The 26,499-nt window shown below is 42.8% G+C and overlaps 1 protein-coding gene across 1 annotated transcript; it reads right to left on the bottom strand.

The window, feature by feature from the left end:
- Positions 1 to 948: 948 nt before the first annotated feature.
- Positions 949 to 26,499, bottom strand: SV2B (synaptic vesicle glycoprotein 2B). The gene is made up of 12 exons (XM_065641683.1): positions 25,986 to 26,499; positions 16,180 to 16,360; positions 15,393 to 15,544; positions 13,420 to 13,553; positions 12,574 to 12,663; positions 10,301 to 10,411; positions 9,072 to 9,160; positions 8,069 to 8,233; positions 5,422 to 5,555; positions 4,536 to 4,736; positions 2,077 to 2,236; positions 949 to 1,132 (listed from the first exon to the last, which is right to left on the bottom strand). Exons 1-12 carry the CDS (start codon positions 26,497 to 26,499, stop codon positions 949 to 951), a joined length of 2,115 nt encoding a protein of 704 aa, XP_065497755.1.

Raw genomic sequence — 26,499 nt, 5'->3', positions numbered from 1 at the left:
ATCATCATAGAAATATTTATCCCTGGCCATCAATACATTTAAATATTTCGTGTCTGGATATAAAGAATGAAGTGTCACTAAGTTGGTCATGATTCCAGATAATGTTGAATTAGTGGGATTAGTTTTTAGTGTCTCTCTTAACATCTTCTCAAGGGTGCAGAAATTAAATATTATAAATTTTAATAGCTGATCACTTCAATGTGTGTATGTACATTTGCAAGAAAGTGTAAATACATATATATGTATAATTCTGTATATATTTCTCTCCCAGACCAAGAAGGTGCCTAATGATTCTCTACACCCAAGTGAAAACAGTAAAGGGCTTTGAAACCTTGATTCTTTTGAGAGGGCTGAGCATCCACCCTCTAATCCTCCAGAAATCAGGACTCCCTCACTCTTTCAGGTGGCTCAGGTGGTAACCCCAAAATCAAGATCTTGTCCCCATTTCTGGAGCTCACCTACGGTAGGTTGGTTACCTGCCTCCCCTTCGGATGCCCCTCGTGTCTGAGCACAGCTGATGTGAATGGCCAAGGAGCGCTGGGCAAGGCGGGCAGCATCTCACAGCTCAGCAAAGGCAGGAGGGGGTCAGGATCTGTCCTCCCGTCGGACACGCTCACACCCACGCAGGAGCACACATGCACGAAGCCACCGTTTGCGTCCTGTGTCGTTACACTGGGATGTAGAGGGGAAGGGCAGAGTCCCAGTGTAGGCGAGGTTGGACCCAAGCTCTGCAAGGGGTGTGTAGCAGCTGCATGCACCAGTCGCGGCTGTAAAAGGGTCAGAAACTAGAGGTTTCATTTTATCCCTTTGGGTTCTTTTTTCTCTCTGCCCTCTCTCTTTGAGGTATCGACAGAACAGTATAGAAATGGACATTTTGATTTTTCTGAACATGGCTCTTTTTTGTTCCTCTTCTATGTCTGCGCCCCTGACCCCCCCAGCCTCGGTTGCTCACATCAGGACCTGATCTCGAGTCTCTGGCAGGCGTAAAGCGAGCAAACCACCTCCAACCAGAGCAGAGGAAGCCAGAAGGATGGGAACCACCTTGGTTATTCCTACAAAGGAGGCAAAGATTGAGTTCCCCAGGATGGCACCAAACTTGCAAAGCCCATTCAGGATGCCAAAGGCTGTTGCCCTGAGGGGAAAAAAAGCAGAAAGCAATGGTTAGGAGGGGGGTTCTTGGCATAACTACAGAAGATCTGGATGGGTAATTTTGTGAACGTTCTTATGTTGCCCAGGCTACGCTTCTAGCAAGTGAGGCAGAATAAATGAATTGATAAAGAGATGTCACTGTTTTGCATGTCTGGGTTAATGAGCAGCATGTCTGTGTATACTCATTTCTCCATTTCATCTCAGCTTCTCCCAACCCCTAGAGCAGCCCACTGTGAGAGCCTTTGTCCTCCCCGAAGGCAGCAGGACACCACCTGCCCTAGAACTTGCCAAAGCCCTTTCAAGCACTGGCTGGAGTGGGTTGTTGCCAGTGAAACAACCAGAGCACTCCTCCAAATCCTGCTTCACCCAGCAGCTAAAAGCATGCTGCCTTCAAAGCACAGGCTTTCTCCTTCACTTCTGGTTTCCCTCAAAGGCCAGAAAAAGGCAACAAATGCTTATAATGATGTTGCAAAGAAAGATTTTATCTATAGCATATTCTCCCAAAGTTTCCTGTGCTGCCCTATCTCCCAAACCCTTCTGTGCATGTTTGTCTTCAGGTTGCGGAGGAGAAGGCTGTCACAGTGATGAGCTATGACAAGAGGCTGGGGGATACAGTCTGAAGGGCCAGACTTCATGCACATCCATGGAAATGACAGAATCCATATTTTATTTGCCTCTGATTGCCAAACACCCACGCGACTCCCTGTGTACAAGCCTCTGTGCATGCAGAATTATGCTTGCAAATATCTGTGCTGATCCTGTATAGCCACAGGACTACCCAACTCTTAAGGACTGGTAAAAATAATTTTAAAAAAATAAATAAATACATCTCCCCCATCTACATGTATCTAGAGTGACTTTTTTTCATCAGGAACTGAGAGGACAAAGTCAGAGGGTGGAGAAAAAAAGGAGAAATATTCCGAGCACCTTTTGTCAGTGGGGTAGAGCTCCACGGTGATCACATCCAGGGCGTTCCAGGCGGCGATGCTGGCCCCACAGAAGAGGCACTGCCAGCCGATCATAGCCGACTCGCTGTTGCCGAAAAAGAGAAAGAAGCAGCACACTGCCGAGATCAACATTGAGCCACCTACGGGGAGCAAACCAAAGGAAAAGCGTTGGCACCTGTTCCCCCTGTCCACAGTTGACCAAACTCATTTGTTGATAAAGATGGCTTTCAAGTGATGGCATTTCACTCCAAAATGAATTAAATCTGCAAGAATCCAAAAATACATTGATGCTGACTATCTGTCACTCTCTGATGCTGGAAACCAGCCTGAAAATGTTCTCAATGACCATCTGATCTTGCTGATAGTTTTGCTCTGTGGAGACTCTAAAGACAGGCTTTTCCAGGCAGGTTTCCAGCATCTCAGACATCCAGATGGACCCAGGAAGAGCAGAGGCAAGTAAATATGAAAGTCAATGAGGAGGAAGAATCATTGTGAAGGTTTTTCAATTTGAGTTTTGAGTGAAGAGCCGGTGCATTTCATATCATATTGGAATCACTTGACACATTTCTGGTCTCAATTAGGGTAATTTACAGTCAATTGTATTAAGCACTTGAGGTCTATTTTAATTACAAGAACATCATTGGATTTCATGGCACATTTGCACAGGAGCCATAATTTTATGAACACCACCGAGGGAGAAGGTGAGAGCGGTTCATGCTCAGTTAGGCACAGTTCAGATTCAGAAAAATTAACGGCTACATCACTCCCTTCTACCCCATTGGGAATTTTCACCTGAAAGATGCAGTTTTTGCAAAATCAAAGTATCTTTCACTGGAAAGTTCTGTTGTTGCTGAAATATCTCCAGGAAAGTGATTTTTTTTTAATTTGTTTGGGGTTTCTTGAATTGATTTGACACTGACCAAAATAATTTGGATGCTGAACTGGAACTAAAATGCTTCATTTTGGACATTATGTTGCATTTTGCTGCTGTGGTGCCCTACCCATGAGAAGCTGCCATGCAGGATTCCATATCCACTTCTCTTCCATGGTACTTTGCTAAACTACATCCCCCACTGTGCCACATGGATATTCCCTCTGCTGCAGAGGTACAGAGCAGCATTAGGGTCACTCTGTGTGCACCAGGAGATCTGCTGTTTTCCACAGGAGAGGGTTTAGCAGAACATGATAAAAATGAACTGAAGTCCCAGCGAGGCACAGAACGCAAAACCGAAATTCAGTTTTCCTGTTAAGATGACCAGAAATAATATGTTCAACAGAGTGATATGGGTGAGATGCCAGAAGGCTGTTTCAATTGAAAATTCCATAGTGAAACATTTCAGCGTGTCATTACTAATTTTTGTCCCGTACTTTTCATTCTGCAGAAGAAATAAGCATTTAGGATTCCAGCTGTCATCTCAATTCCAGATGAAAAAGTAGAAGTGCTGACATGTTTGCAGGGTGGACATTCTGATTCTCCTTCAGCCTTATTTAACTTATTTCCCACAGACCCTCTGAATTGTATGAGGTTTTTTTCCAAGTTCACTACATGAACAGTCATTTTGACTCCCAGCATATATTCCTGACACACTGGTGCAGTCATCTTGCTGACCTTAACCTGGCTGATGGTTAAGCTGAGCTAACTAAACTTCCCTCTGTTCTCAGAAGAGACAGAGAGGTGAGCTCAAGAGCATGAGCCTCCTCTTACCCCTGAGCCACATCCCTGACTTTATTAAACTCACCTGAGTGTCCCTCAAGGCACAATTCCCACAGTACCTGGAGAGCAAGTCTGAACCCTGGAGAGAGCAACACCAGAAATTCCCAAAGTAATCATAAAGCTGATAAGGTGATAACTTATTCCCATAACGCTAAAGGTGGCATCTTCCTTGGCTGTGTCATGGTCAGTTAATCTACCATATGCTCTCAGAAGCTGTTTATAAAATCATTAGAAAATCAGAAAACCAACAGAGGGAACTCCTGGGCTGTCAAGCAGCCACATCGAATAATCTTTGCTTGTAGCAATGAATATTCACAAAGTGTTTATTTATCTAGAATCCTAGCGACATCTGCATCAACTCAACGGCACCAAGAGGTCCTGCTTCAGCTCCAACCCTGTTGTGCTGAGAGCTGGATAATCATACAGGCTTTGACATAAAAGTCAACATAAAGAAAAAAAAAAAAAGCAGGATTTCACAGAAAAGCCAGGTGGAGAGGTGAGGAGCAGGTAACTTGCCCACTGCCATGGAGTAGATCACTTGCCTCACCATTGAGTCCTTTCACCCTTCTGCTCCATTTGATACAGGAATGACCCATCCCCACCTGCACCATCTCGCCTTGCATTGGTGTGTGCAGATGAAGTGAGACCTTCACACTGACCTTGGCTCTTTGCAGAGTCGTGTTCCCACCCACGACCTGCGCCACGCACCCGCCATCCCCACTCACCGATCATCTTTATCCTCCCTATTTTGTCCATGAGTAACGCAGAGATGATGTTGCCCGGCAGCACAGACAGGCTGCCCAGGAAGCTGACCAGGTAGATCAGGAAATCGTTGTCCTCCTCAAAGTCCAGGTGACAGCCTTCCTTCTCCTTCATAAATGTGCTGTTTATCAGTCTGCAGTTGATGAACTTGTGTTCATAGAGATCTGCAAGTGAAAGAGACAAACTCTTGATCCTGCTTGGCTGATCTCCCTTCATACAACAGCAACAGGAGTCAAAACCAAACCCAAGATCCAAGAGGTCCTCCTCACTAAATGTAAATAGCCAGGGAGGTTTTATTTTACTGGCAAACTCTAGCTGCACACTTTCCACCTAGTGGGTATAAACCCATGCACCTCTTATATTTGTGGAGTCACCTGGACCAGTATTGTCATGCCACAAGGACAAGGCAATGCAGGCTATTGCTTTCATGGCATTATGGTTTGCACTCTATTGGAGTAGAAATGAAAAGCTTTTCAAGGATAAATTAATGAATATTTTATTGCTTATGATCATCAACCAAAGGTTGGTTAAAATTCTATTTTAAGCCAAATTCATTGAATTGAGCTATTAAACTCCTAGGCTTTTTTGCCATTACTTTAATATGCCAAGGTCCAAGTGTAGAATTTTGTATTTCCAGTGCAGCAACCAACAACACCAGAAGCCATGGGGTTAAAAACACTGATGGAGCAACCTGAAGCCTCCTTCCAAATGCATCACCCTCTTTTTTCCATCATCGGTCTCATTAACCAGCACACACACAAACACACATACCCCTATGATCCTTTCTCCCAGAATCTGACAAAATAGTTCCTAATTACAGAGATGAGACTATAGCAGGAATCCCATTACCAGTGTTATAAAAGACAGTAGAGATGATGGTGCAGTTTTCGAAGAAGGTCTCGCTGGATGTCACATCTTCGAAGTAGCATTCCTCAAACAACGAATCTTCAAATCTCACTTCCTTGAATTTCATGCCAATAAATCTGTGGGGCAGGAAACAGAACTTCACTCTGTGCTTTAAAGGTATTTTCTACACTATATAACATGTGACAGCTGTTTCAAGAGACAGAGCACTAACAGCAATTTGCAGGGTCATTTACAGAAAAGGTGTTGCTTGAATGCATAACTGACCTTTCAACTCCATGCTTACATATTTCGTATTTTAGTAGGAGAGAAGGGTTTGAAGAGGTCTAGGGTTTCTGGCAGTTTTTCTGCTCCTCAAAATAGACACCTCTGAGAAAGCATACTTCTAAGGCTGAGTGAACACAAATCCTCTCACTTTCAGTATTAGTCCATGTGAAGAAGACATAATTTCACTGAGTGCATGGCATTTTCTTTATGAGCTGACTTTGCTGTCTTCCTTATTCTGCCCCTTCCTCCAGCATAAATACAAACAGACATTATCATGGCCGCATTGAGCCATTCGGTGAAAGGCTTCTGGCAGCTGTTTAAACTCAAAGTGATTTTTTAAAAGCAAAAATGCAGTAGAGTTTCTAGAGGGAGTGGGGAGATTATCTGAGTTCTGTTCGAGGACTGTTGCCTATCGTGTAATGAAAACAGATTACACTAAAAATAATCAGCTGTGTCAGGTGATTGATTTCTCCTCTGATGGGAAGCTTGACATGTCTGACCTGCTTGTCTGAAGGATGACACAATATTGATTTACCTGTGAAATTTTGCAGGGAGACTGGGAAAATGTGTTAGTTAATGCACTGGCAAGTTTTGAAGATGTAAGGAGCTATTAAGAGCAAGCATTATTGCCCTAGTTAGGGAGGTCACAACTGTCACTGAATAAAAAGCCTTCTAACATATACCCAGAAACTTAATTGAATTGAGCACTTACGACACAGTGTAGCGCGATGGTTGTTTACACCATTAAATGAACACTGCAGGGTTTTTTAACTGAAGCTGCTAGCAGATATTATTAATGTTTAAAATACCACAAGAAGACTATTCAAGGCTTTTGCTCCATGTAGAAGGTCTCATAGGTCACAGCAAAACTTAAGTTGTTCTGCATTTGCTCAGTAATAGCCTGTGAGGTATTTACTCTCAAAGGCTGTTAGAAGCCCTTTCCTGCAGTTTGCTTTCTTAACATCTATCTTTAAAAGAGTCATATGGCAATGGTCTGGCGTTCAATGGATTTTGAACTCACAGCCAAAGGCTAGAGGGAAAATGCAGCTATAAATCATATTGAGATATGCTCTGGGCATTACTGGAATGCGGCTTGATCAGATTTTGAGTTATTGAATCGGAAAGAACCAAGGCAGGAGAATAGTGACATACAGCACAGCTTTAGGTCTTCATCCCGCAAGGTACTGAGCATCCTCAGTTCTCAACAAAGTTCATGAAAACTGAGCATCTACTCTGGGCCTAAGATAAAGGTTCCCAATGCCTAAATTTGACCTCCATTTCCTTCTCACCAAGCTTTGTTTGGCTGCTCAATAGGCAGGAAAATAGGAATTATAGGGTTGAGGGTTGCACTATTAATCACAGCTCCTCACTGCACAGAAGGGTCTCCCACCAATGCCTATCAGATATACACCAAGGAAATGGTGACAAATAGTTTCTGAGGAGGGGGGAGCAACTTGCCTGGAGAATGAGGTATAGTTTCACCCATGAAGATTAAAACAATTGGTATTTTGTGTAACTTGAACATGCAGTGAGACCTCCCCACATAGTGCAAGGCATCTGGAGCAACACCCTGTCTAGTCTGTCTGGGGCAATGGGATCGCCACAGAATTTACATAGAAGTATTTTTCTACCCGTTTTATTGGGATTTAGAAAGGTAATAATGGCCTGCTACAAACCACCAGGATTTATATTACTGTAGAGCATAGTGTGATTGGGGTCCAGGCTCAATGCAGAAGAAAAACCACCAGGCTGAGCCCAAAGAGGAAAAGAAAAGGGGGAAAGCAACGATGTTCTGCCAGAGTAACTTCACTGATTTCAAAGCATTAAAAGAAAAGGTGACACAGTCTGTGGGGAGAAGCACACCAGTACAACTGGCCATGACACAGCTGGCACTAATGGGCTGCAGGAAGGAGTCCTGGGTAAGTAATATCGAGGATTTCAAGAGAAAATAGCTTTTTATTTTGGAAAGAGCAGCAAAGCAATTTAAGAAGTGATGGTCTCTGCTGCCCAAGACCAGTAGATGTCAGTGTGTGCTTAGGAAAGAGAAGTCACCTCCACATCCAGCCACAGCCTGGTGGGTAGCAGACCACTGCCCTGCTCACAGGTTTCCTCCCAGGCATCCCCTGGGGCTGGGGATGGGAATAGCTGAGGCAGTGTGTGAAAAACAGGATAAAAAAAAAAGTCTGTGGTCTGTGGAAAACTGCCTTCGGAATTCAAGAGATGCAGACTGAGTGTACAAAAAAGAGATATCTTCAAGTTGGTGGAAAGTGAAAACAAAAACGAAGTACTTTCTAGAACTATATTTCAGTTTGTGTGCATCGACTCACATTCTCGTCACTTACTTACCATTTTACTGGTCACTTACTTATCATTTCTGTATTCCCCATTTCTATGGATCTGGTTTTCCAGGGTGAAATTAAACGTGAAGTGTGATACTTCTTCCTCATCAAAGATCTTCACTCGGGATTCATATGCCTCATCTTGGAGATACCGGATCATATCAGGGAACCAGACAATAAGGCCATAGTAACTGTAGCAGGATGGTAGAAATACATTAGGCATACAAGATCCTGGCACCGCAAATATCACAACACTTTTCAAATTATCTACTCCGTAACTTGTAAACTTATTGAATTCCTGATGCAAATGCATTTCTGATACAAATTCTTGCTCCGCTCTGGCACAGGACCAGGCAAAGTATCTCCCTACTTCAAACACCCAGCTGCTCCAGAAACATGTTGGTACCTTTTCATTCACCTAAAGCAGGACAAACCATTTAAGTTTTAGTGATATTGACTCCTTGGCTGGGAAATACAGTGATGTACTATCCTTGCTGCCCAAAAGACCAGCAGAGCAGTAAAAAGTTTGGAAACTCCCCCAGAAGGCAGATTTCTGCAAGTGTGAGACTACAGTGAGATTTAGACAAAATTTAGCTGCAGTTTAGATTTAGGCTCCCCTGAATAGTTTTGATCTAGACTGATGAACAGCTGAAAATCAGGTAGTTTGTTTTTTGTTTGGTTGGCTTTTGTTGTTGTTGTTTTGTTAGTTTTGACATGTTTTTGTGGTTGTTTGGGGTTTTTTTTTGTGGACAAGGTCAAATAAAAGATCTAGGGGTGAGAAAGTCAATATACTACTGCCCTACTGAGCAATTTTCAAGTCCTGATTTGTTCAAAGCACCTTGTACTCTCATATAAGTAATCGGATTGATCGATAGTTCATAGGAGAGCAAGGCTCAGTACATGAAGACTTTTTAAAATAAGACCAGGATTAATTTTTTAATTTTTAAACTTTAAAGTGTAAAAAAAAAAAAAAAAATCCAAACTCTGAGGGCCCTCTAGTTACCTGAAAAAGTTGACAAAGTACCTTACCTTAAGGCCATTGTAAACCAAACCACAGCCAGCATCAGTGTGTTCATCCTGTACTGGGCTGTTAAACAATATAGCACATTGTCCCAGACCTACAAATTCACAAGAAGGAATTAGCTGCAAGGAAACACTAGCAGACACTCAATGGATTAATTTCTGAGTGCATCATAAATTTAATGTCAGTAAAAACAGCTCACTGGGGGAAGGTCAGATGTGTGACTTGTATTCAGTGTTTGTTCAAAATTATATTTTTCAAGATAAATGGGTTACAAAAAGATCACTTGTTCAGCTCTGTGCCAGGGTACTTGATCTGAACACTCTGTAATGAGGTGGACTACATGACTAGGACTGGGCTGGGACTATGCAGTGTCTCTCTCAGGTTATACGAGTAAATGTGGATATGATCATCTTTTCAAACCCTCTGAGAATTTTGTCCTTTCAAATATATGTATGATCTCAGAGGTGCTTTCAAACCAAGTTCCAAAGCTCACTGAAAAGCAAAAACCCAAACATAGCTGGCACTTTAGGAGGGCTAAGATGAACTCAGGTAGGGATGACACCAAGCAGAGCAGGAGGGAGACCAAGATCTCCTTTTCTTGACCTGCTACAGGCAATACTGCCAGAAAAACAAGGGGACATAACTCCTCATGCTCTTAACTTGCCAAATAAATGTAGTAATAGTATAGCACCTGCATTGCTATTAATTAAGAAAGCCTCTCCTTTAAGCTCATCCTCCTAGACTAGAAGCCTCTAGCAAGATTTTCCACAAAGATCTGCATGGGCATAGGCAAGCAGTATAACATGTGAAAGGTTAAATTAGCCAAAGAGACAATACAACATCGTTAGAAACTCAGTCTCAGCAGGAGGAAGGAGCAAACACTCTTCTGAATCCACTGTGGGTGGTAAATTCACTCAGGCTTGGGGGAGAGGGAATCAATCTTTATCTGCTCAGAGGAGAGTCAAGTGCTTGGGGCTGTGGCTGGTCCTGGAAGCTCATTAGCACAGCTGGATTATTGTGATGCTCACAGGGGTATTTTCAGGCCTGGCTGGCAGCATGGCAGTTTGCAGATGTACATATCTGCATAGAAAGTGCAATCAGATTCCAGCCCTTTGCAAATTGCAGCAGATTTTTTGGGTGGGAGTCAGGGTTTCAAGATGCCATGACCTGAAGCAATGAGGAACTGGACCCCCAGGCTCAAAAGCCCCTGTGGGATGTTTTTTCTTCCCTTTACCTGTTTGAAAGTCGTCGTCATTCTGACTAGCCACCGTTGGTACCAGGTCCCTGTTGAGCTCTGGATTTCAATAAATTCATCTACTTGCTTTGGAGTTTTGATATAGGAAACCTGGAAAGAAAGGAAAAAAAAAAAAAAAGAGAGAGAGAGGAAAAAAATATTGGACTGAAGTTTCCAGAACTGATCTTGGGTGGATTTTAAATCCCACTGTCTTCTGGGCATTGTTTCCACTTGATATCCCTTACTATCTTCTCCTTGAATGTTATCACTAACAATTGAGCTAACTGATTTAACTACAGTAAGATATTTTCTTACAGAAAGGAGCCTGCCTTCCTTTCTTCCGTCTCTCCATCCTTACACTCTCTCCTTCCATGCAATATTTTAAGTGCATCACATCCACTTCAGTCTTTCATTTATTGGCTAATGTACCTCTGTGCTAACTTATTTCTCTATCCTTTAGATTCCCACTAGAAATTAGGACTAGTCGATTACAGTAAAGTGTATCTCCATGACCAGTCACTTGTATCTGCATCCAGCTGTGCCCTCAGGATCCCTTTCTTCAGAGACAACTGGCAGGCATATTTCTGATTCATCACCTTTTAAATACCACTGCCAGAATTTCTATAATAAACTAACGTGTAGATGAGAATCTTTGAGTCTGAAAATGCATCCTGTCATCAAGTGAGCCCACACCATGGAATCTATTCACTCTGCCAAAACAGTCTGAATTTTCAACACCAAACACCTGAACTGAACTGCTCAAGAAACATTAAAAGATGAGTCCCAGAAAATATTACTCAGTAACTTTAAATGAAAGACATATTCAAGCAAACGAGATCTGTTTGTAAACATAAGAAGGTGGAAATTTCCTGGAGAAATGTCTGAATTTGAATGAGTGCTTTGGCTCGGCTGCAGAGTCTCCATGTTCCTCTTGCTGGCACCGTTTAAATGTCAGATCTGGGAACCATCCTGGTAACAGCTGACTCACCACAAACTAACAACTTCTGGCCTATCAGAAAAACACAAAATCTGACAGTTTGTGCTACAGCAGCCACACTGATCATCTGCCTGTGCCAGTGGATGTCAGTAAATCTTGATTGAGCCGGCGCACAGTACCTCGAGCTGCGATGTTGAGATCAGCTCATCCCATAGCATCCAGGACACTGTTGGATGGAGTAATGAGCACTAATGGGTGCTGTACAGCTGCTCCTTCACTCTTCTCCTCAGCTCAGACTCTCATAGTGCCCCGCTTTGAAATATATGTATATATATTTGAGTTTCAGCCCTCTTCTCTCTGCCTGGCCCAGCTCAGCATCACAGCAAAGCCAAGTAGGGATTTAGAGAGGCAGTCTCTCTCACCTTTGCTATCAAGGTTCACGTTAGTCAAGTGGCTGGTAGCCTAAAAATAATACATGCTCATTAAGTTCCTACCTGAACCTGCACACAATTGTCAAAAACAGACATTAAACTTTAATTTTCTTGAAGGATCCCTCCCGAAGGGCCTTGTTTCATGACAAAGCTTCTGAAGACAGAGCCTTGCCCTCTTTCTTGTTCAAAAAGACACGTTTTACACACAATCCTATCTCTTTTTCCCCATCCTTTAAAAGCACATGTCCTCTTATCTTTACAAGCATAAATCAAGAGCTATTCCCTGACTGGCTTACTGAGAGTTTACAAGTGAATTACAGTAATTTGTAACTAACCCCAGCATAGCCCTTTTACCTGATTTTACCATCGACAAAGTCCACTGGTGTGACCTTTTTCACAACAAGGAGCAGACTAATGAGTAACAGCCGCTCATCCCACTTTCCCTTGGAAAGATTAAAGATTGAGTATGAGGCAGGTGGAGTTTAGGAAGCTCATTAGAAGGTATGGGAAGTTTAATCAGAGTTTGATTAGAAGCCAGACTGGAGAAAGGAGTGACTCAGATCTCCCATATGAATAACATCTCTCTTATTTGGTTTTAGTCTCTTACAGCAGACTAAGTAAGTGTGTGTGAAATAGGAAAATTGCTGGTCTATAGGCTGCAGAGCAACACCAGAAATGGAGAGTACTCACTGCAATTCACAGGACTAATTCTTGAAAACACAGGCTGGTGTCTAAATTCAAATGCACAAAATGTATCTCAGAGTCCTTTTTCTGCTTGCGGGGGGAGGTTACGTTGAAAGAGTCTTAAGGAGGAATAAACTGGTGCTGTGCTGCACCAAAGAAGGAAAGTGCAAATTTTTGTTTTTTTTTTTTTTTTTACATGCTGGTGGCTTTGTCAAACTCACCGTAAACACCCTCTCTGGCTCGCCCTTGGCCCGCATGTTGGTGTCGTGAACTTGCTTGAGAATCATCCAGGCTTCATCGTGTTTACCTATCTGAAAGCACCAAAGGAAAGGAAAACAAATACTGGAGTTCCCAGCTCTGTAATTTACCAAAGCATAGAGATAAACCAATTCTACCGGTCAAATGTAATAGAGAAGCAGACATACAGCACTGGTCGCATTAAACACAAAGAGCTGAAAGCACAGTTTGTATTTATAGAGTGTAGCATCTCTGTGCTGAAGAAAGGAGTTACCCTAAAACTGTCTGAAACAGCAGAGGAGTCAGGAACAGAATTTTAAAACCGGATGAAAGAAGAGGAGATGGATGAGGAGACCTGGGCTCTAATCCCACCTCTGCTAAAGACTTGCAGGGTGAACTTGAGCTGGGTATCACCACATTTCACATCTGTGAAATGGGACTAATGAATCTTTGCTTAAGAACTCTGAGGTTTGTGTATTTTACTCAGTAAAATGTACTGTCCTTTGTTATTCCACTAGGATTCAGCAGTTACACACCCAAACTCCATGAGATGTTTTAAAAATGCCTTTGTTGGACTTATAAAATTCCCAGCATTCACCACCTTTTTCTGTACCACATTTGGCAGTGAAATACCAATCGTTGTTTGACCCTGTAGTCTTTGGGGTTTAAGCAATCAGTGGAGCTAGTGTAGACATGCCGGAGCAATTTTGCCTCTGAGCTTGTCCTATGTGTGTTTGATGGGACAAAGACAGACAGACTCTGTCTGACACATTAGGCACCAGCTATCCTCTGCTAATATCAGACTGCAGCGCTCAGATAAATCATCTTACCTCCAGCAAAAAACGTGGGCTTTCAGGCATGAATTTCAGTGCCACCAGGGAGGCGATGCAGGGCAGGGCACAGACAAGAACAAAGACTCTCCAGCTATGGAAGTGGTAGTTGGTTCCCATACTGAACCCCCAGCCTGCAAACAGAAAGAGCCAAAAGTAAAAATCCTGCCCAGGAATTCTGAATTTTTTTCTCTCCTAAAGCAGCTCTGAACTTTACAGCTCTGTGTGACATGGGGACAGGTTCGAAGTTTGTTATTCTTGGTAATGACAGCTCTTGGAGGCTCAACAGCATGTTCAGTAGATAACAGCGAGTTCATGTTCGTTACAGAAAATGGAACCTTCTGGCTCAGGCTCTGCCTTTTAAAAACCTTTTATCTTTGAGTTTAGAAATTATATAGTGATAAGAATAGCTCCATACAGCTGTAGGCAAGTAAAGCTGGGAAAGGGTAGTGGAATCAGGGCCATAATTTATTGCTGCTCAGTGAGGTTACAAAAAGTTTACAAAGGTTAAATCTTCTCTGATCTGAGAGGCATGTTAGAGACGGCTCCTTTCCATCTCATACACAAACATGTATTTCACATTTTATGGAAATGAGCTAGGAAAGCAAGTTTATTTTTTTTCCAGACCTACAAAACCTGACCTGAAATTCAAACTTAGAAGAATCAAGATCCTAATCTTGCATTTGAGATTCCCCCTTTCCTGTTTTTTCCTGATGTCTGACCAGGTCAGGTATTCCCCTGCTAAGGGCTAGAAAGTACAGCATCATTCTTACATTGCTCAACTTACTTTCCCTAGGCTCAAATATCAGAAGGAAAGTTTAATTCCATTTTTTTCTATAAATATTTTTAATTCATGTAGTAAGGAAATCATCAAGCAATGGCTTTTGCAGAGGTCTCATCTGAGCCAGTCATGGTGTTCTACTCATTTCACGAAGTTCCAAAATAGCAGGGGAACATGGGAAATCAAAAACTATAAAAACACAACATCAAAATGTAATTTGAAAAATAAATGCAATATCAATACACAAGGCTTTTAAAGGAAATGTAGTTGCAGATAGTAGAATTATTTCGACCTGACACAACTATGCACTAAGTTTGACTGTTTGTTCCAACAGTCTCCATCATATCAAAAGCATGAACTTAGTTTATAATGAGTGTACTTTAAACACAGTAAAAATGGATTGATAGGTGAATGTGAGGAGCTTTCTTCATGGTCTTTGTTGCCTGTCCTACTTTCCTCAAACAGGATTTTGCAAACAGCTGGTGTCACTGAATACTGAGGGGATTAATCTTTTCCAGTAGATACTTGCTTCCGATGTTTCCCTAGGACATACACATGAGTTACAAGGAATAGCATGTGACATGCAGATTTTTGATCCTCAGAGCACAAATACGTTTCAGAGTCCACCAACCTACTTTTTCTCTCCCAGTTCTAGCTCTGGGCAGGGAATCCATTCCACTCAACTGAATTAGGTGAAGTCAGGTGTGACTCCAGCCCATCGCATGCTGGGCAGACTTGTTGCCAGACACACAGCCCTGAGAGTGTTGACACTTGGCTATGGAAAAGAGCATGTGCTTTCCTCACTGCTGTCATTCATAGCACCCAGTAATTCTCTGATTGGTGTTACTTATTTTTGATAACCAGATCAATTTTTGCAATATAATCACAGTCCAGTTTTCCCTGAATGCACTGACATTTAGATTAAGAGCTCAGGCTCCTGCAGTGTAATTCAAGGGGTGTATTGAAGCTTTTGATGCAAAGCAGCCCTCATCAGTCCTACTTCCAGCCTTAGTATCAGTCAGTCAACCATGCAGTCAATTTATCAGACCTTTTATATGCACTTCAGGTATCTGTTATTTTAAGGGGTTTTTATGCTTAGATGTGTAAGGACTGACTAACGATGCCTGTGCAGGATTTTGAGGTAGCGTAGTGATGCAGGAATGTGGTATTGTCAAAAGCACAAACCAATTACCATAATGTGGGATGATGCTCCAAGCCATTGCTGAAGCAAAAATGCCACCGATCATCCAGAACATGCAAAGCCAGCTCAGGTGTTCCCCCCTCTTCTCACGAGACAGGAATTCAGAGAAATAGGCAAATACGATGGGGAGAGATCCTCCGATACTGAGGAGAAAAAACAGCACATGAGCACATGGGAAGAATAAGAGTCTTCTTCACGTCTTTGTAGCTAGGATTGGATACACGAAAAGGGAAAGTCACACTCAAAGGCACTGTACAAAAGTGAGAATTTTAGGAAAAATGCAAATCTCTTTGGCTTGACTGGTCTTAGACATCAAAGATAAATAAGATCCTTCTCATGCTTTGGAAGCTGAATTTCCTGTACATTTTATATAAAGCCAGTGTAGTGCCTTGCTCTTCACCTAGACATCTTCTCTGTTGTTATTTTGTGATCACTCATTTTAGGGAGGCAAAACACAGGCAAGTGATGGGAATGCCTGAGGATCTCACTGGAGGCCATGGCAGTAAGGGTCGTAAAATGAGGTGGGCATTTATCAGTCTCACTCACCTTTCTGCACAATTTGGGCTGTACTACAAGAACGTCAATGACAAAACTTTCCTGCTGTAAACTCTTCAAGAGTGAGGTAACACAATCACATGTGCTGAACGGCCATGGCGTCTTGGCTCAGTACCACAGAGGCACCTCCTGAGCAGCCTTCCTCCTCCCACCCTGCACACCCGAACTGCCAGGCTGTGATGGGATTCCTCCAGGACATGGGACAGATTCACCAGTTACCCACCCGAGGCCCGAGATAAGGCGGCAGAAGAGGAAGAATCCATATCCCTGGACGAAGGAGGAGAGGAACGCGAAGGCAGCATTGATTGCAAGTGATAGGATGAGGCATTTCTTTCTTCCCAGTTTATCAGCGAGGCCGCCCAGCATGACAGCCCCCACCATCATTCCTAAGTAGACTATCAAGCCTAGAGTAGAGACAGAGAGACAGTGAGTTTGGTAACCGTGTAGAAATAGTATGCAATGTAGAAGCTGATTTTAAAGCACCCATATGGCAGCTGATATAAACCCAGTATATTGTACAATGGAAATACCTCCATGTCCCCCCTCAATTAGCTATTTCAGGTGCCATAAACTCTATCCATTGGTGGAACCTAATGTCCCCATCTTCTGCCCATGAGCTTCGTTGCTCCCTACTACACTGCATCCTGCAATACAGACATACCCGCATCTGACCAGACCCATATCTTTCTTTCCCAGCCTCGCTGCTCACATATGCCCTGCACGTAAGCCATGGCCAGACATAAGCAGCTTAGGATGCACGTGTCCCAGCTATGTGCCACCAACAACACAACAGAATTCTGATGTCTTAACTCCGCTAACCCTCCTGAGCACAATGGGACTGGAAATGTGTAGGGAGGAGGATCTCTCTGGCTGCTGTTTGTGTTCAGAAAGCTGTGGCAGCAGAGACACTGCTAAAGCATGGCTAAATATCTTTGCAGGTTACCCATCCAGTATATAATCTCTTTTACTGCCTGCTTTTCCTAGCATCATCTGAAAGGATCAGTCTGTTACCAAGACTCATCTTGTGTAGCACAGCTATTTCCTTTGTTACTGAGCCAAAATCTTGCATCTAACTAAAGGAGAACTTTTAGAGAAGAGTACAGTCTTGCTCTGAAAATTTCAGAAGGGAGAAGCTACTGCTTGTCTTGACAGGGAAGAAAATGGATGCTAAGCAAGTAAATAAACTGCCTTGATAGGAAACCTCCCTGTTTGCTGATTGAAGAAATGAAGCTGAAAGAAGCATTTTTCAGGCATGGTGGAAGAACATCCCTTTGGAGGGTCAATCCTCACCTTGAACTAAGTATTGACATCTCTTGAGAACCAACGTCTTCCCCAGGACCTGTTCTGTCACATGCATCACTTGGGAAACAAGGCGATGAATTTTTTTGCGATTCATTAATGTTTAAACAAAATGATCAGTCTGATGGCTGAAGGCTGCTCTGTGCCATCCAGCAAAGCTAGCTAAGGACCAATGCAGAGAGATGTTTGGCAGCTGGTTCTGTCTTTCAACGGCAAATACCTACACTTAGTTTGAAATGCATTACTAAATTAAAAGCTATGCAGCAGAGAAGCACTGCAGCATTTGAAAGATGTTTGTCTCACGTTGATCAGAAGTGGAAAAGTTCAGACTTCTGAAGTCTCCCCATTCCATAGCAGGGCAGTGGGGTCACCTCTCTGTGAACGGTTCTGCTTTCCTTTCTGTCTACATGATGTCTAATTTTGTGTCTTGAAGGCAAAAACTCTATTCTTGTCTCTTAACAGCCTTTGTACCAGAACCATGACACAGGATTTTGCCAGTGCAATTGTACCTCCACCATAAGCATGTGGCTCTGTGCGATCAATATCCACACTCCCTGCTCTGCCCTCCTGACCCGAGCTGTCCTGGTGAGGTGATCTGAAGGTGTGTAAAGGTTTCAGCTACTGATTTGCACCAGTGAGAGAAGATCCGTTCACAGCTTGGAACCTGGGATCTCTTTCTCTGTTAACTCAGACTTCCAGCTTCTTTGCTGAAGTGCAGATTACAAGGGAGAGCTGATGCAAAAAACTGTTTCAGTCCAAAACTCTTTCTGAAGGAAGAATCTTAATGCAGTTCTGTAAGGCTTCATGCTTTTACCCTGGCTCCTGAGCTACATTTACCGGAGCAGCTCTGATCGCAGCCAGCAGACGGAAGTGATGATGCTCCCTATATCTACTCACTGGTGCATGGCAGCCGCCCATCTGACAGCGAGCCCTGCCAGCACCCTGCCAGTGCTCCCAGCACAGCTCAGCCCACACCGTCAGACCCCGAAGAGGAAGAAAAAATTATCTGCCAGAGTTTTGTGGGTTGTTTTTTTTTTTTTTCCAGAGAAAATCCCTGGATGGCAGATGTTCATCCAAATCCTCTTAATAAGAAAAAATGTCCCAGGTTAGGAGGAGGTGGAGGAGGTTGTTACTGTCTTCTAGGTGGTGATTTATCAGAGCTGGGTGCCCTGGCTGGTGGCAGGGCAGCCAGTGCTCTGGCCAGGGGAAGAGTGGGCTTGGCATGGGATGTGGCAGTATGTGAAACCGGGCATCAAGAAGTGGAGTGCAGCTGCTTTTCTGGGCAAACCCCTGCAGATTCTGACTGAGGAGCCCAAACTTGTGACGGAGAGGAAGATTATATCCCTGCAACACAGCATCCATCAAACAGTGAGCGACATAAAACACAGTAGAGATGTTAATGTCACAAACTCAGAGGATGTGGCTTTGATAGGTTATCATATGTGATAAACCAATGGATGCATTGTCCCTTAGAAATTTAAAATAATGAAAATCTGTAGTAAAGGAAACCTCAGGGGTGACCAGAGACCGTCCACTTGGCCAGTGTCTGAGGGGAAGGATTCCGGATATAGAAATGTTTACTTCAGGGCTGAAACAAAATCAGCAGGACACTAATTATGATGGAGAGGTCTCTTTTGGGAAGACTGCATGTTCTGGCCAATATCATAAAACCTTTTGTGGCAGCTGCTATAAAACACTCTGTCAGCTGACGGATCTTAGGACCCAAGGTGCGCATCCACTTCAGACTTTGCAGATTGCTGTGTCCTGGATTAACGATAAGGTGGCAGGGACATAGGGAGGAGTAGAAATGTTACTCATACAGTCTCCATGCAGGAGAGACAGTCTTCTGGAGAACACAGTGATGGTTGTTACCTCTGAAAGAGATCCAGCCTATATCAAGGCAACTAAAATTTTAAGGAGAATTAGACCAAGAGTAATGACCACTACATGGTATTTGTTCTGCTGTGTTACTTCTGGCCACCAAATACTCTAAGGAACAATATTACAATGGCCTGTACCAGAAACTCGACTCCAAACCTTGGCTTCAAACCACGCAGACCTGGACTGTGCTAAGCAAGCTCAGCTTCCAAATTAACACATGCAGTGGTCAGGTGAAACATTAAGGGCAATTCTGAATAAGCTGTTATTTACAGACTATTCCACAAGTAATGGAGTATAATGAATGCCTGTGGGAAAGTCTGCAATAGCTTCCCATAAAATCTGTGGAAAACCAAAGAGCAGAAATTCTAAGAATAAATTTCAGGTTATGACTCATCCAATGCTTAAGTTATAAGGAAAATATGTGACCACTGGCCGGGCTTATTCCCACTAGAAAAGAGGTAACATATAGAGCATTTCGACACTAAGAAATTTATTAGTCTTTACCGGAGTTGTGGCCTCCATGATAGACAGGATTTATGGACTTAAAAGCTGAACTTCTAGGAATAAAGGCAGATACAGTATATGGCTATGTGTGTGCTAAACTGTCTTTTTACTATTTCAATATAATTAGAAGTAGACTTGTAAGGGTTTCAGAAAGAAAACAAAAAATTCAAGGCTTACCTAAATATCACAAACATGAATTTCTTTCATCAACAGTTAGTGGAATTAAAGTTCTTAAAAATGAGTCACATCTGAAAAGAATCCCTTTCAAGTCAGGACAAGGACTCAGGGAATAAACTGAAAATTCTAGCAGGGAAACAAAAAAAAAGAAAAAGCTCTATGGGAAGGATTAACCCCAGAACCCTTGGAGCTGTCAGGAAGGCGAGGAGGCTGCAGGCTCCAGGTGCAGGGTTGTGTCTCCTAACAGGTCTGCATGGAGCCAGTAACCACAAAACCACAGGAATGTGGAAGCTCCTACCAGCCTTCAAAGCCCAGGCCACCACCAGTACAGCCCTAAAGTAAAAAAGAAGGCTTTTAAAAGGCAACAGCATTTGGACAACAGAAAAAGATTAGGACCTTACATATCTTGCAGTTCAAACTGTAATAAAAACAAAATCCAAACCCTCTCACTAGTGTAGCATCTGTTATACATGGATGCACTTTATAGACACAAACAAAATTTTGTGAGTCTGGTCTGGACAATTTGGGAGATGGATGAGGCAAGGCACAGGATCCAATTACACGTGACTGATTTAAAGAGAGGAATAAACCCCAGAAGTCCTGACTGTCTTGTGCTGTAGCGATGGCTGGTGTGTCCCAGAACAGGGGATGGTCTCAGCAGAGGATGAACTGAGGGCTGAATGGCATTTTTTCCCTTTCTGAAATTTCTTACCTGCTTTTCCTTGTAGTCTTATTAGTGCTTTCCCCATGAATCTCCTTGACCTTGTAAAAGGAAATCAAACGAAAGGGCAGTCTCGTTGCACTTGTCTTGTTGATCAAGTACCAGCAGAGAGACTTCATCTACAGCTAATGGCCCTGACACTGAGAAATGAATCGCACATGTAAAAAGTGGCTTTCCATTTTCAGAGATCTGGGGGTGGATATTGGGCAAATTTGGCTGATGAGATTGAGAGGATTCTGCACAGCAAAGCCAAAGGTAGATGCATGAATCTACAAATGCTTTGACGCAGCACCAGCGAGGCAATGCACACCGAAGACTTGAGTGAGTGCTGCCAGCACGATGTGGGTGGCTGTTTACACTCAGCCGGCTTCACAGTCCCCCCCTACGGGACTTGTCCATCACTACAATATTCATGGGACCATCTGGTTCCCACCACCCAAACTCTCTGCTGAGGCAAAGTTTTCAACAGAGGAAGCCAAACAAATCCTTTGCTGTTAAACGAAAACCTGTTCGTGCTGGCTCTCATCAGATGACATTCCTACAGAGTTTATAAACAGGGACATAGCTATCCCCATATTGGACCTGCACAAATTGTAGTGTGTTCCAAAATTAAAAAAAAAACCAACCTTTTTCCCCTAGCAGGTCCCTACCATTGAGAGTGATGATGCTCCTTGGGCTGCAGGAGTGTTTATTCCTGCCTGATACTGGGAACGTGGGCATGAGCAGGTCTCACCAGGGTTTAGCTGTTCCCATGTTGTGTCCATGGCCATGGAGGTGCAAAAGAGACAGCCGTGGGCCACAGCAGAGCAAGGGAACCCTGGCTGGGCTTGTCTGCACTTATCCAGTAAAAAAAGAAAAAGAAGTGGAGAAAAGCCACTGAGCTCTGCAGAGGGGATTAGGATTTACTGTCATATCAGGTGAATTCAGGTCAATGAGAAGCTGAGGCCAGATTTTATCTCAGCTGATAAAAAAACATCCTCTTCGCACAACTAAAAGCAGGGATATTGTTACACATCCTATTCAACCTGATTCGTACAGCCAAGCTTGAATTGCTACAGAACTGCATAATTACTGACAGGATCTTTTCTCTGTTTTTTTTTTCAATCTAACATTGCAAGGCTAAGAGTCTGTAAGATTACAACCTCCTTAAAATATTATTATTAAATCATAAAAAGAAAAAGAGAGATGTGTGCCTGAAAGACAGGTTTTCTTCTCAGCATTGGTGTGGCTGTTCTACAGTTATGGGCAAAGCTCTTAAAAATTTTCTTGTCTTCGTTTACTGGACTGTGAAATGATGATAACACAACTGCAGCTCTGGGGATGTGGGAAGTCTGATGCTTTAACTGTGCCTTGTGTTTTTTATACGCACGATGTGAAAAAGTTTAAAACATTACTATGACACCATCTCTTTTTCTGGCTGTGTATTTACTGTTCTATCTTGCAAATATAATACTTAGCCCTCTGAGAGGTGTTTAAAGCACTTGAAGGTATAAATTTATACGATATTTCTCCAAAAAATGATAATGTGTGCCTTTCAGCAAATAAGTAAATACAAATTTTATGACTTTTCATACAATTATACTTAGCAAATAAAATAAAATCTCTTTCTGACAGAATATACTATACTGAAAAGGAATATTCTGTTTCAGTAAATTTAAGAAATTAATTATTATTATTATGACTACTGCTGGTGAAAGCTCAGCAAAGCAGATTTAACAAATGAATATGCAAAATACTGTTGCTACAAGTTACCCAAGTTATTCTTAAAACTAGTGTTAAAACCTGTTGAAATTAAACTGTTAAAATATATACGGTTGTTTTTTCTTTTCTTTTTTTGTAATACCCCTGTGACAATCTTCAAAATAGCATTTCACATAACAGAAAAACTCCAAATATGTTTTTTGTCCCACTAGGGATATTTAGGGCTAAACTAGCTGTTAATTTGCATCTGATGGTGAGATGTTTATTTTCAGCACAAAACGTAAACGTTTTCTAAGATGTGTCATACTCATTTCACACATTTTGTGAAAAACTGTGGGCATCTGTTTATTTGTAATTTTTGCATAATTTGGCCATAATTTGCTTGATATTTTTCCATGCGTGCTTTCTGAGGGAGGAAAAATAGGCAATATACAGAGTATTTAATGTCCTCTTAGCAGAAGCTGAACTTCACTAAATTGGTCTTTAGGGGGCATCTACTTTAGCTCTCTTATTTGTCCCTCCCTATTTCTGAAAGAGTTTGATTACTTAACTGATTTATTTCCTTTTTTTTTTTTTCCTGTGGGCTTCTCTTGTTGATGGCTGAGACCTTCTCGTATGTTTAAATGTTAGCAGCTGCCTGGAAGCAACCTTAAGTCCATCTGGGATAACCTGATTATTTTCCTTAGCAAAAATGTGGTGAGAAAAAACAGCCGCTTGGGAATAAATATGAGCTCATCTGTCGGATAAGGTAAAGGGCAGTAACTCGTGTGGATGTTGACCCTCCATCCCTAAAAGCTCATGATAATTTGAGGGAAAGCTGTGCCTTCTCTAATCAGCCATCTGTTCATTCTGTGCAGACACACTCTTAGAAGATTGTCATTGCACGTTAGGCAGAAATTGAGGTGAAGAGCTCTTTGATTGCCACGCATTATTGTGCCAAGTCAACTGTAAGTATCACTGAACCCTGGATATTAGCAAGATCAATTTGCAATAGCACAATCCATAGACTGTCGCGGGAATGGAAATCCTGAGGGACATGAGCGTGTGTTGGAGGCTCCGAGCTTTGTTAGGAGATACCTTTTTCTAATTGCTGGTGGGGTGCTGAAGCCAATCCAGGAAAGGTTTTGAGTAAGATTATGTTCTTGTTTCCATCAATAGCACTTCCCCAGCCTTTCCCTCCAAGAGCTGATATCTGGCTGTCCTTATCATGGCATGTACCAACAGCTGCTCAGAAGAGGGATGAAACTCTTGCAGGGGCAGTACGAGGGAGACCAGGCTGTGCTGGAGGCAGATCTGCACCCAGACCTCATGTCCCCGTGCTGCCCTGATGCCCACCAAACATCCAGCACCCTTTGTTCCTTGCTGCTGCCCACAGCTGGGCAGAAAGCTCTCCTCTCCAGACCCAGAGATCCCCACTCTTCCCCTCTTACGCCCTCCAGCAGCCCCTACTCCAGCCTCCTCACACCCTCACTTCTTGATGCCCTTGGGTAATCATCACCTGCATCAGTGCATTGATCTGCAGTCTAAGGCTTTCTAAGCCACGCTTGATTCATCTTCAAAAAGGATCATCTCGCAAACCTCAGATCCAAGAGGAAACTTGCAGCAGTGGAATACCCAGCAGGCAAGAAAGTGTGTTTAACAAATAAAAATGACTGAATCAGAGATCTGCCTCATGTACAACACCAATCATTAACAACTGAGTGCTACCATAAATATCCACTTTCTTTTCTGCCTCAAACTAACATGAATCAACTTTTATTGTTTTGAGGAAAATTCTTTGTTTTCCTCATATTTAAGCCACAAGCTAGTGTGAACACAAGATTTTACAAACAAGCTAAGGACAGAAGAAATTGTTCTGCAAAACCACCTTCTCAAAAGTTGTCTTCAAGAGTGGGCAGGAAAGGCAGCAAAGAGTCTTCTTCCCCTAATTAGCAGTTCCAGATTAGCTTGGTTAATGTGCTGGAGGCTGGAGCTGGGATTGAATATGGATCCAAATGTCTCCTTGCTGATTCAGAGCTGATCAGAACACCCTGAACTTTCAGCCTTGCAAATACTGAGCTGGAAGAAGCAGAACGAGCTCTCTGGGAAGATCTCTTGTTCATTTTTACCTGTGGTTAGGCCAGAAATACTTCAAAGATAGATTTTCTTGTGACATTTGAAGTTTTCTGAGTCGAGTGCCTGCCAGAGCTTGAGCTCTACAGAGATAGATATTTATAGGGTCAGAGTTTCAGAAGATCTCAACTCTCATATAGTCACCAAAATAAGTGACCTGCTTCTCAAAAAAGGTTTCATCATTAAAAAGGCACCCAGCCTGGTGTCCTATAAGGAGATGGTGAATTCAGAAGTCCCTTTGAAAACAGAATCCAATTTGCTTTTAGATATATCTGACGTGAGATATTTCAAGCTAGAATTTTTAAGTGGTTTGCAAAGTAAAAAAAGGAACTAAATTCTTCAAGGCACAAAACTAAGTTACAAACCTAGCTAACTACAGAAATAAACATCCTGATCTTCAAGTTCAAAGAAAAAGAAGAAACAGAAAAGTGTCTAGGACCTCAGTACACCAAGATGAGTGGTCTATATAAGGGTAATTATCTATCACCTTTGCCACATGAAAATAATGCAAATAGAATGGAGTCAAGGGCTGTGGTTTAATCCAAAATCTGCATTTACCTTGCATCAGGCAGGATTCTGGGCCAGAATGTATGAACTACAGGCCCTGAGGATTCCCCTACAGCCCCAGTACATGTCCATCGAGACACACTCTCCCCTCCTAAGCAATTCTTCCAAGAGCTACTTTATTTTCCTTCCAGATGCGCTATACTATTGCACAGCTGGCTCTCACTACAGGTCATGCTGGATACTTTCCTGATTCTTGGAGATCTCTGAGGCTTTGCTGTCTTTGTCTTATAACATGCAAGGGAAAAAAAAATCCATCCAAATCTTTCCACCCAGTCTCCCAACAACTAAGCCTTTGTATTTTGATCACAGGGAGATGTCAATAGTGATGCAAAAGGGATGTTGCCAGTAGCCTCAGCCTGTAATCCCCACACAACACATTAATTGCATTCCACAGACCCAAGAAGAAACCTCCTTTGGCTACTTCTGATCCAGTACATATCAGCAAACTGCTCTGACCAAGAAGTTAACACGCAGAAGGAACAGACTGCACAGCTAATTTGCCAGTTGGGAGTTTGGGCTGAAGAAAAGGGCAATGTGGGCAAAGTGGAAAACTCTGGAGAGCAGGACAGCATCAAGAGCCACAACGTAACAGCCAAGTGATCCAGTGCAAATGGACCCCTATAACCATCCTCTATAACCATCATACTTGGATGGCACTGCTTGGTGGACTGCTCATTACAACATATTTTCTGAAAGCATTGAAATCTGAGTCACTAGATCCTCGAGTAGGAAAATCCAAATCCACCTTTAACCTTTCACTTATTTGTCCTTGAACACAACTATGAGTTTTGCCTTGTGTACCTGTTGACTGTGAGCTGCTGTGTTCAGGTCTAGCCTGCAGCGACCAGTACTGGGGCCACCACAGATTCATTAGGTGGGTGTAATTCTGCTGCTTTCTCAGTAGCATGCAAAGGCCTCTTGAGTCAGATCCACCCAGCCGTGAGTATGCACGACATACAACACAAGAGGAGAGTCATCAGGAGATCCTGAAATCACCTGGTCACTAAAAAAATATGTTCTCGCTCCTGTCTACTGCATTAGAAGAGCTGTTAGCAAGTGGCACTTACCTAGCATCCCTTTGTTTGAACTGGATAAGCACATATCCTTCTCAGCACTGGGAAGAACAAATCCAACCACAAACACCTCTACTCCATCTGCCATCAGTGCCAACCCTAAAACAAAGAAGAGGATCCACTGGAAGCGTCCATGGCCACACTCCTCAATGATGTTCTCATACTGGTGGGCAAGCTGCTCCTCGTCCTCCATCCTCTCTGCCATAAGGTCAGCACGGTCTCTATACTCATCATCCATGGCAGGAGCTCGCTTCTGCTTTTCTTTAATGTCATCTGGGTGTGGGATCCCTTGGTACTCCCCCTCATAGACTTCATCATCTTCATCATGGCCTTCTGTGACGTCACTCTGGGCATCTTCTTCATGAGCAGGCTCATCTCCACCACGATAGTAGCCGTCATTGGGTGCATACCCTTCGTAGTTACCATCCTGGTACCTGTAGTCATCTGAGACTTGGTTTGCCTCCCTGCCCCTTTGATAGAGGTTTGTGTTTCTATATCCATCATCCAT

The sequence above is a fragment of the Caloenas nicobarica genome, chromosome 10 (assembly GCF_036013445.1).
Source record: "Caloenas nicobarica isolate bCalNic1 chromosome 10, bCalNic1.hap1, whole genome shotgun sequence".
In the NCBI taxonomy this organism is placed as follows: domain Eukaryota; kingdom Metazoa; phylum Chordata; class Aves; order Columbiformes; family Columbidae; genus Caloenas; species Caloenas nicobarica.
Note: the sequence above shows the minus strand (reverse complement) of the source record. Positions and strands in the feature narration are given on the sequence as shown.